The sequence below is a fragment of the Nicotiana attenuata genome, unplaced genomic scaffold, assembly GCF_001879085.1.
Source record: "Nicotiana attenuata strain UT unplaced genomic scaffold, NIATTr2, whole genome shotgun sequence".
NCBI lineage: Eukaryota > Viridiplantae > Streptophyta > Magnoliopsida > Solanales > Solanaceae > Nicotiana > Nicotiana attenuata.
In genome coordinates this window covers 364,074-374,882 of record NW_017670917.1, presented here as the reverse complement: position 1 = coordinate 374,882, position 10,809 = coordinate 364,074, and the positions used below count along the sequence as shown (strand labels likewise).

Genomic DNA, 10,809 nt, shown 5'->3' with positions numbered 1-10,809 from the left:
AACATTGCATGCACAATCCTATTTGGTTATAAACTAAAACCAGAAAAAAAAAAAATGGGGCTGGAAATTGCATTTGCCTCTCTTTTCTCTTAGAAAAATCTTTAAAATTTTAAACCAAGTTCTTGGCTTACAGTTTTTGTTTCCAAAACCAAATGGAATAATGCACGTCATTTCCCAAAAACAAGAACAAACAACAATATTTCCCACATAAACGCAGAACCAAAACCAAATCCAAACACCACAAGATTTGAAACCAATATATTTACATAGGTTTCCCTCAACCCGTGGGATTTCTAAAGAAATAGAACTATATTGTCCAAAAGAGGGCGAATCACTATTATGATATATAGACCAATAACGTTTTGACTTTTCCTATACGAGATAAATTATCCTATGTTAATTCAATCCATTATTCCATTTCCAGATGCGCTCAGAAAGCAAAATATACAGTTAACTTGTCCATAAATAAATAACTAGAAGCGACATTTGGCTCTCTGCAATTCAAATAATGTGACTACGAGTTCAGAAGCAGGGGCAGAGCTAGCCCTTCAGATACGGGTTCGGCTAAACCCAATAACTTTTGTCCAATCCCATTTGTCTTAAAAAAATTATTGAATTATACAGAAATTATTAATTTAGAACTCAGTAACTTAAAAGAATTAGAATATTGAATCCATAAGTTTCAAATCCCGACTCTGCCTCTGTTCAAAAGCATGTTAAAATCTTCAGAGGATATCATGTTATATTATAATATAATTAAACTTGAGGGAACACCTCTTCAATTGATCAGAGATACTTCTATTCTTTTGTTCTTTTGGTGGATTTGGGAGGAGGAGAGTGCTTGACTGCAACTGGATTGCGAGACTACAAATTTGTACCACCAAATGAAAATATCAAATTTCATGTTCTCTATTACAGATTATCTTGCAGATATCAGGCATCACAAGGGAACATAATCAAGAAACAGCGTCCAGCCATGTAGATGCAACGATCTGAAGATGGCGCTTTAGTTAGTGATTTAGTTCCCTTCATCCTACAAGAAAAGGAAGAAGAGCTGTAAGATATTTAACAAATTGAACTAAGCAAAACTCAGCAAGGCTAAAGCAGTTAGCCAAGTACAAGAGCAGAAGTTAAGAGTAGAAACAATCAGATTTGATAATGTTTTCATCCAAAACAAACCAATACTACATGAAAATGGACATTGGTGTAACTCAACCCAAAATACTAAATCATGAACTGAGGATTGCCTATAAGGAGACAACAGCCCATCCCTCACCCAATGTGGAACATTTTAACAGTATATAACATTCTTCCTCTTTTTTGATTCTCAAAAGGTGATGTTTTGCTTTTAGCCGCAAAATCAATCAAACAATCGATCAACCATGCCTCAGTCCCCATTAAGTGCTTCAGGCAAAAACACAAAGAATGGAGCATTGAAGATATCCTGAACAACAATGATGAACAAACTGTTCAGTGTGGTGCTTTGAAAACAAAAGAGCCACATAGACCAAGAAAGAAGCCATGTGATAAGTTACGCGTCTTTGGTTTTGATGATGTAACAAAATTCATGAGAGAACCAGATAAGGAACCTGTTACACATTCTCAAGATCTTTAGATCGAAAGGTTCCAATTTGGGATATGTTTCAAATCTCCAGAGTAGAAGGAACAACTGAGGGAACAGGTCCCTACCAATTCCCGAGGTGACTGTACAAGTCAACTCCCCCAGCTGTAAAGTTGACAAACTTCATGAGAAAACCAGATAAGGAACCTGTTACACATTCTCAAGGTCTTAAGATCGAAAGGTTCCAGTTTGGCATATGTTTCAAATCTCCAGAGTTGAAGGAACAGCTGAGGGAACAGGTCCCAACCAGTTCCTGAGGTGACTGTACAAGTCAACTCCCTCGAGCTTTAAAGTTGCTGCCTGCACACGCTACAGTGCAGAAACAGTGCAGCAGTTAACTTTATGGGGAATGCCCTTCACCTAACATGCTTGCATCATCCAAGTGATATCACAAATGAGATATTAACATCAAGCAAAGGTAAAACGAATCACTTGCACATTCAAGAACTGATCGAGCATTCTCTCAAGTGTGTGTCCATCTTGCAAGTGATTCTCAAGGGCATCAAGAACAAAGAACAACATAGCAACGGACCAGCTCCCCATATTGAGTTATTATATGTCCTTATTGCGTTGTATCTTTGTTGAAGTTCTTACTTGAAATTCCTACTTAGCTTACTTAGAAGCATTGTGTAGGAAACCCTTTGCAAATCATGAACCCTTGTGTTTGTGTCTTGGCTAGAGTTAGTCGAGTTGTGAGGGCTTTGTAATAGAGTTATTACAAAGTGGCTTTTAATAGTATTGTTATAAGTTAGTGAGTGATTAAGTCTTTGCAATAGAGTTATTGCAAAGTGGCTTGTAATAGTGTAGTTACAAGTTAGTGAGGGATTAAGAGGTTAATTTCTAGGTTACAATAGGTTGTAATATAAAGATTGCTCAGTAGTGAAGTTGAAATCCTACAAGGGTAGGTCGTGATTTTTAATCCCGTTGAGCTGGGAATTTTCCACGTAAAATTCCTCTGTGTCATTTACTTACTGCAGTGTGCGTGTGTTCTGTTAAACCTAATAGAGAACCTGATTCTCTATAGAGTTTGGTGGACCCTTATATTCTATCAATTGGTATCAGAGCGGGTTCTTTCTAAAAGGTTAACACCTATAAAGGATCTACATGGATGCTCGACCAAACTTCGAGGAAAGTCAATCAACCGACAGACCACCAAGATTTCAGAAAATGGTTTGTAGAAATAGGCATTCCCAAGAAGGGCAGCTTTAGCAGAAACACTAAAGGACACGATTGTTGTCACAAGTGCAGAAAGCCAGGACATTTCATCAAAGATTGTCCTCTCCACAATCAGGACCATTACAAACAAAATGCTGACAAGATGGTTAAGAGGAACCCGGTACCCGACAGAAAGTTCAAGAGAAGAGATGTCGGTGATAATATTGTAACAAGCTCTGGATGCCTGAGGAGATTCCTCTAGTGAATCTGAGTGTGATGATGAACAGGCAGACACCTCCATGATGGCCGTCGAAAGAAAAGCTGTAAAATATGATTCTATATTTGCATTGATGGCGAAGTGTGATGAGGATGAAGAAGATGATGATGATGAGGTAAACTTCTTAGATGTTCAAAGAAATCTAAAGTATTATTCTCCAAAAAAACTTATGTCTTTGGCAAATGTTTTAATTGATGCGTATCATAGTCTTATAAATGATAAAAATGCCTTAACTGTGGAACTAAGAGAAGAAGAACAATCGAGAGAAGATCTAGTAGTTGTGGTGGTAGACTTAGAGGAAACCATTGAGAGTCTAAAGAAAGAAAAAGATGCCTTAACTGAAAAAATTGCAATCATAGGACATGAGAGAGATGATCTAGTGGTTGTTGTGGTCAATCTAAAAGAGACAATTGAGTGTGTTAGAAAGGAGAAAGAGGTTTTAACTGAGAAGGTTGCTAACATTGAGCATGAGAGAGATGACCTATTAGTGGTGGTTGTAGACCTAAAGGAAACAATTGAGGAACTAAAAAGGGAAAGTAGGCCTGGAAACACTCAAAGAGGAAAGGAAGTTGTAAGTGAAGCACACCTTAGACTTGAAGATGAGTTAAAATCAGTGAAATCTAGTCTGTGTGCAGAGCTTGAGAAAAACAGACAACTTCAGGAAGACCTAGGAAAAGTGAAGAGTGACCTAGAAAAATCACTTAAGTGGACCTGGTCCTCTGATGCAATCACTGCTATGTATACAAACAGTGGGGGAAACAGGCAGGGAATCGGGTTCCCAGGGGAAAAAACTCCCTACAACCCTCATAGCAAGTACGCTATTGTACCTGACAATTGGCTTTGCACTCATTGTGGCAATACTGGGCACTTTAAGGAAACCTGTAAGGCCAGATTCCAATCTCAACAGAAAAACAAAATCTTTGCTGAAAAAGTAACTACTGCTAGGGAACCTGGTCCTTCACATAAAAAACGTACAATGCCTGCTTGGACCAAAAGAGCCCTAATTCACCCCTTTCCTCATTACAAGGGACCCAAAATCTAACTCCTAATTTTCTTGTGCAGGGAACAGTGAAAGGGAGCAGCCTGCACTGGTACATGGATAGCGGCTGCTCAAAGCATATGACTAGAAGTACAAACGATTTCCTTTCACTTAAGGCCCTGCATGGAGAGAGTGTACCCTTTGGAAATAGCTAAAAGGGGTACACTCTAGGAGTTGAAAGGATTGGGAAGTCGCTCACTCACTCAATTGAGAACGTGTACTATGTCAATGGCCTGAAGTACAGTCTTAAGTGTTTCTCAGATATGTGACAAGGGAAATAAAGTGGAATTCTTGTCCAAGATATGCATAGTCACAGATCTTGTGACTGGTGAGATGGTGCTTGTGGCCAAAAGGTACAAGAATGTGCTGATTTTAAGTCTCTGCATGGTGGTGATCTAACATGCCTAAGTGTCATTGATGATGATGCTGAATTAAGGTGAATATGACTGGGGCATGTGAGTTTTTATTTGTGGAACAAGTTGGTTATGGAGGACCTGGTTCATGGGCTGAAGCCGTCAACACTGCCTGCTACTTAATTAACAAGTGCATGATCAGATCCCTTCTCGAGAAGTCTCTCTATGAACTGCTCAATGGGAGAAAAGCCAAGCTAACTTACCCGAGAGCCTTTGGATGCAAAATGTTTTGTTCTCAACTATGGTGGCAAAGGGTCACATAACAAAGAAGATGAAGATGGAAAATTTACATATGCTCCTGGTGAAGCTATAGATATTGCAAATGGAAAGACTGATTTGATGAGTCTAAGTGAAGAAGAGCGATGAAGGAGATGCAGTAGAAACTCCAAAAGGCACAGAGGAACCTGGTCCCTCTATCACCTCGACTGAAGCTGAACATAGGGTTTCTGATGTTGCATCAGACACTCCTGATGCAGAACAAAGAAGTGGAAGTCATAATTCTGTTAATGTCAATGATGTTTCAAATATGGAGGAACCTGGTCCTTCAAATTCTGAAGTTTAAGTACTTCAAGGAGCTGCTGAAAAGATTCGAGATGGAGAATGCTAAGACCATAGATACACCTATTGCCACTACTACTCGTTTAGACATGGACGAACCTGGTTCTCCTGTCAATGAAACTATGTATAGGGGTATCATTGGATTTCTTCTGTACTTGATAGTTAGCAAACTTGATATTGTTTTTAGGGTTGGGCTGTGTTCTGGGTTTCCAGTCAAGCCCAAAAGAATCTCACTTGAAGGCTGCCAAAAGAAGTTTGAGGTATCCTAAGGGAATGTAGGACCTGGTCATTTTCTATCCTTCAGGAGATAATTTTGACTTGGTTGGATATGTTGATACGAACATGTTGGATATCTGGTGGATCGAAAGAGAACATCTGAAATGCCACATTTTCTAGGGTCATACTTGATCTCATAAGGCACAAAGAAATAAAACCATGTGGCTCTTTCTACTATTGAATGAATATGTGGATGTTGCCTCTTGTTGTGCTCAACTGCTGTAGATCAAGCAACAACTAGAAGATTTGGGTGTCTACAGATTCTATGCCATTGTTGTGTGATAATTCAAGTGCTCTAAACATTGCAAAGAACCCTGTACAACACAAGGAGACAAATCACAGTGATGTGCGATATTACCTTTTAAAGGGCTTATTTGTACAAAAATTTGCAAGAAGGAGGATCAGGTAACATATATCTTCACCAAAGAAAACACTTTGAAAGAGGTCGTCTAGAGTTGGGGTTGATCAAGCTCAACTAAGGATCTGGTCCCTTGATGATTGGCCATATAAAGAAGGAAAGGTACAATGCTAAAAGTGTTTTTCTGGTGGCATCTAAATCAATTCCATACCGTTACAGGTATACACACATAGCAGTTTCAGGAAAAAACAAGTATGAGTGACATTGCATTTCTAGGAGTTTTTGCTCAAATTTTCAAAAACCGTCAAGGAACCTAGTTTATGTGACTCAGGTTAGTAGTCTCTTCAATACTATATGCATTTTTAATCTGTTGAAGTGTCATGTCATTAAACTATTCCTGCCTCTCTCCTAATTTTTGAAGTCCAAAATGTTAAACTTTTTAAACTGACCCATTGCCCCAAAAATCACTTCATTATCTTACACCCAACCAGAACCGATTATTTTCTTCAAAACCAAAATCAACCTCGTCTCAAAAAGAATCCTTCTCTCCAAATATGCCAGAAGTGAACCCAACTCTGTCACTCTCCAAAATCCTAACTCCATCTGAATCAAAACCCCAAGAATCTTCGGTAGATTTTGATGGGAGTTTAACTGAAAGAGAACAGGGTAGAGCTAATATTCTAGAGCGTGAGGCTGAAATTGTTGGTGGGTTTGTAGAAGTCTTGAAGGATGGAGAAATTGGTGAATATGGTGAAAAAGGGAAAACTTAATGAGGGACCTGATCCCTCAAGTCCTTCTCAGGATGTTAATCCTAATGATGATCTTTTTCTTTTGACTTCTGTGATTAACCAAACTTCAGATCTAGTGAAAAGGATTGATGAAAAGTAGGCTGATTGATGTGACTTGCTGATGTGGTGAAGTGGAAAAATCTTCACTTGTGAAAAAAAATAAAATTGGAGAAAAGAAAGTTGGCTGAGAAAGATGTAGCAAATGATAAGGGTGAACAGATTGAGAATAAGAAGAGGGAGACATGGCCGCTCAGGGAAAGAAAGGGTAGTGTGAGTGAGGAACCTGGTTCCTTACAGAAGCAAAAGGTTAAGTTATCGGGTTTGGAGAGGTAGAAGACTCTGATTTCTCAAAAAGTGTTGTTAGGCAGAGTGTTGACTATGATATTACTGAAAACTGGAGGTACTTCTTGACATTATTGAGTTCCAAAAATAGAATCACCTCTTTGTTCCTCCAAGTCCCAACGTTTATGAAGAAGAAGTAAAAACTTCTATGTTGTATGTGTTACTCTAATGCTATGTGTGCATGGGACTGAGTTTGTTCTTGATGAGGAGAAGCTTTGGGAGATTCTTGGTAATCTGGTTGATGGTTCAGCCTGCTCAGATAGGTAGAGGACCAAGTCCCCATGGACCCTTGGCAGAATAGAATGCTAAGTTGAAGGGTGAGAAAGATTGAGGAAATAGGTGGAGGACCTAAGAGAGCAGATGATCATTGATCAAAGGATTGTGAATAAACGAATGGACAAGCTCATCAAGGCTTTAGCCCCTTTCTTTTCCTCCTGCCCGGTGATCCATGTCTTTCCTCCTTCCAAATTCCCTTGAATTCCTATCTTCTTTTGATCCCTATGTTTGATGACATTGGTACTTTAGTTGCTTAAATTGTCATATTTTGTATTGTTGAAACTACTATGCTTTTATTATAATTACTCTACTATGGGCAATCAGTCTATTTTGTACAATGACATTCACTTGTTGTTCTAGTTATTGTTTATGATGTGTTGCCCAAGTGGCATGAGTTAATGTTGTTGAACTTCTTTTTGGCTGTACTTCTTCTATTATTCTTTTCAATGATGCCAAAAGGGGGAAGTTATATAGGTGTCAATATGGGGGAGGAACAGAATCGAATTGATATGTTGTGTTGTGCATGAAACATAGTCGTGCTTCGCAGGGGGAATGTTGCTGATAACATGTAGATAGGTCTGATCCGCAGGGAAACATGTGAGGAATCTGGTTCTCAAGGGGAACATTAATTTTGGGTTTGTCATCATCAAAAAAAGAGGAAATAATAAGTTATGTTATTATGTGATTTGCCAAACAATCTTGAGGAACCAGTTGTGATCAGTTCCTTTGGTCTGATTCTCATGGGGAATATCGCTGATTCGTAGGGGGAACAATTTGGAGATCTGGTTCTCAAGGAAATATAAATTCGAAGTTTGTCATCATCAAAAAGGGGGAAACTGATAAGTTATGCGTCTTTGATTTTGATGATTTAACTAAATTCATGAGAGCCAGATAAGGAACTTGTTACACATTCTCAAGATCTTTAGATCGAAAGGTTCCAATTTGGGATATGTTTCAAATCTCCAGAGTAGAAGGAACAACTGAGGGAACAGGTCCCTACCAATTCCCGAGGTAACTGTACAAGTCAACTCCCCCAGCTGTAAAGTTGACAAACTTCATGAGAAAACCAGATAAGGAACCTGTTACACATTTTCAAGATCTTAAGATCGAAAGGTTCTAGTTTGGGATATGTTTCAAATCTCCAGAGTTGAAGGAACAGCTGAGGGAACAGGTCCCTACCAGTTCCCGAGGTGACTGTACAAGTCAACTCCCCTGGCTTTAAAGTTGCTGCCTGCACACGCTACAGTGCAAAAACAGTGCAGCAATTAACTTTATGGGGAATGCCCTTTACCTAACATGCTTGCATCATCCAAGTGATGTCACAAATGAGATATTAACATCAAGCAAAGGTAAAACGAATCACTTGCACATTCAAGAACTGATCAAGCATTCTCTCAAGTGTGTGTCCATCTTGCAAGTGATTCTCAAGGGTATCAAGAACAAAGAACAGCATAGCAACGGACCAGCTCCCCATATTGAATTATTATATGTCCTTATTGTGTTGTATCCTTGTTGAAGTTCTTACTTGAAATTCCTACTTAGCTTACTTAGAAGCATTGTGTAGGAAACCCTTTTTAAATCATAAACCCTTGTATTTGTGTCTTGGCTAGAGTTAGTCGAGTTGTGAGGTCTTTGTAATAGAGTTATTACAAAGTGGCCAGTAATAGTGTTGTTACAAGTTAGTGAGTGATTAAGTCTTTGTAATAGAGTTATTGCAAAGTGGCTTGTAATAGTGTAGTTACAAGTTAGTGAGGGATTAAGAGGTTAATTCCTAGGTTACAATAGGCTGTAATCTAAAGATTTCTCAGTAGTGAAGTTGAAATCCTACAAGGGTAGGTCGTGATTTTTAATCCCGTTGAGCTGGTAAAATTCCTCTGTATCATTTACTTACTGCAGTGTGCGTGTGTTCTGTTGAACCTGATAGAGAACCTGGTTCTGGTTCTCTATAGAGTTTGGTGGACTCTTATATTCTATCACCATATTAATAGGCATCTGTGATATCCTTTTCATCATTGTCCCTTCTCTGCCCATAGGCTATACGTATAAATGATGATTTGGCAATTCAATGACAACCAGAACTAGAATTTGTCACATTAACTGCAACAGCAATATGTACGAGAAACACTTGGGAAAAAACAAAAAAAAAACATTTTGAATCATTAAATATGTTAAATTGGTGGGCGAACATAAAAGAGAAGAAGACATAGTGAAGTGCCAAGGAGCTGCTTTGACTTTTTTTTTCCCACATTGCATTTTGCTACTTACTGAATCCTTGGCAAGTAAAAACACCTAAGTTTCACAAATAGCTGCAACTACCCCAGTTCCTTTCATTTAGTTTCGGCGAAACAAGAAAAAGAAGGCAAGGAAGATGCAGGATCTACAGAGAAAAAGGATGTTAGGGATGTCGAAAGGGGGAAAAAGAAAAAGAAGAGAGTTTAAATAAAAAAAAGTGGGAAAAGGAAGAAGAGGAAAGGAAAAGCAGGATGAGACCCTTGGTGATCCCAATGCAGGAACTCTTGGTTAACAGTTCTAAAAGTATTTAAGCATCAGTTGCTGATTCTACAATCCGCAATCAGGTCATTCCAATTATATATAAAGATGATTCTCCAGGGCATATTAAGAGGTACAGCTTCCTATATGCATCAAAATATTTGATCTAGGAGATAAAGAAAAAAAGGATAACCAAAATATGGTTCTGAACTTTCTTCATGTATGTTGTCCAAGCTCAAGTTCCTAGAGCTTTCTTAGTGCATCTTTCATGACAAAACTTCTGCCACCATAAAGGGCACTTTTTCTTATCTCGAGAATCAATACTTTTTTCTTAATGCCTTAAAGCAGGGAGAAAGAGAAGCTCTTATGAAGAGCAAGGTTAGCGACTTTTTGGTACATTTCACTGGAGAAATAATGGAATATGGAAAGAATGATTATCAGCCCTCAATTCCAGAGGAGAGAGCAACCTTTTCCTGTCCATTTGGTGCAGCACTGTTCAACTCTTTAGTGGCTCAAGCTTTCACCTATTAAATGGAGGAAATATAGTCCCCAGCAATAACAGTTCTTAACTAATTTGCTTTCCCCGTGTAAAAAATTAGGCCAAATACATTGACAACCCCCTGAACTTGACACGATATTTCAGTTTGGCACCTTATCTTTGCAGGATACCTATTGTTCTGTTGTCTTGAGTCTTGACCCGCCGACCTATCACCTATCAGATAAAAACAATGATAAGACCACATTTGATGGGTCAAAACATATCACTTGTGCACTTGGCATGATATTTTTCATTTGACTTGGCATGCCGCATCATTTTACACATGGCAGATCTCATTGGCTCCATTGTTTGACTTGGCACGCCATGTCACTTGTCACGTGACACAAGTTGAGCCTTTAAGAAAAGATGACATCTAATTAACTTGGGCTAATAACATGGATTTATCATTTGTAGCACAATTAAAAGGACAAGCCCAAATTGAACTTTTTAATTAAATCCATATATATTGGACTTGAATAATTAATTCATTTATATTAGCCCAAAATATTTATTTGAACATGATTTGAGATTAGGACATTATCCAAATTTCTTATGGATTGAAGTCCATTTAAGTTTTAAATGTCTACAAATCCTCCTACTTCAAGACTTGTCGGAGTGTAGAGACTTTGCTGAAACTCAAAGACTGGACTTGAAGTATTGTGAAGACTATATATATAT

The 10,809-nt window shown here is 38.4% G+C and overlaps 1 protein-coding gene across 2 annotated transcripts in view; it reads right to left on the bottom strand.

Annotated features, from left to right (window-relative positions):
* Positions 1 to 521: 521 nt before the first annotated feature.
* Positions 522 to 10,809, bottom strand: part of LOC109244474 — a 20,289-nt gene continuing 10,001 nt past the window's right edge. For both annotated transcript variants that reach the window (XM_019411569.1, XM_019411570.1), the window contains one exon: positions 522 to 1,033. Coding sequence is in view for 1 of the 2 variants with exons in the window: in XM_019411570.1 (XP_019267115.1) it covers positions 1,019 to 1,033 (15 nt within the window). In the remaining variant the exon portion in view is untranslated. The remainder of the gene's footprint in view (positions 1,034 to 10,809) is intronic.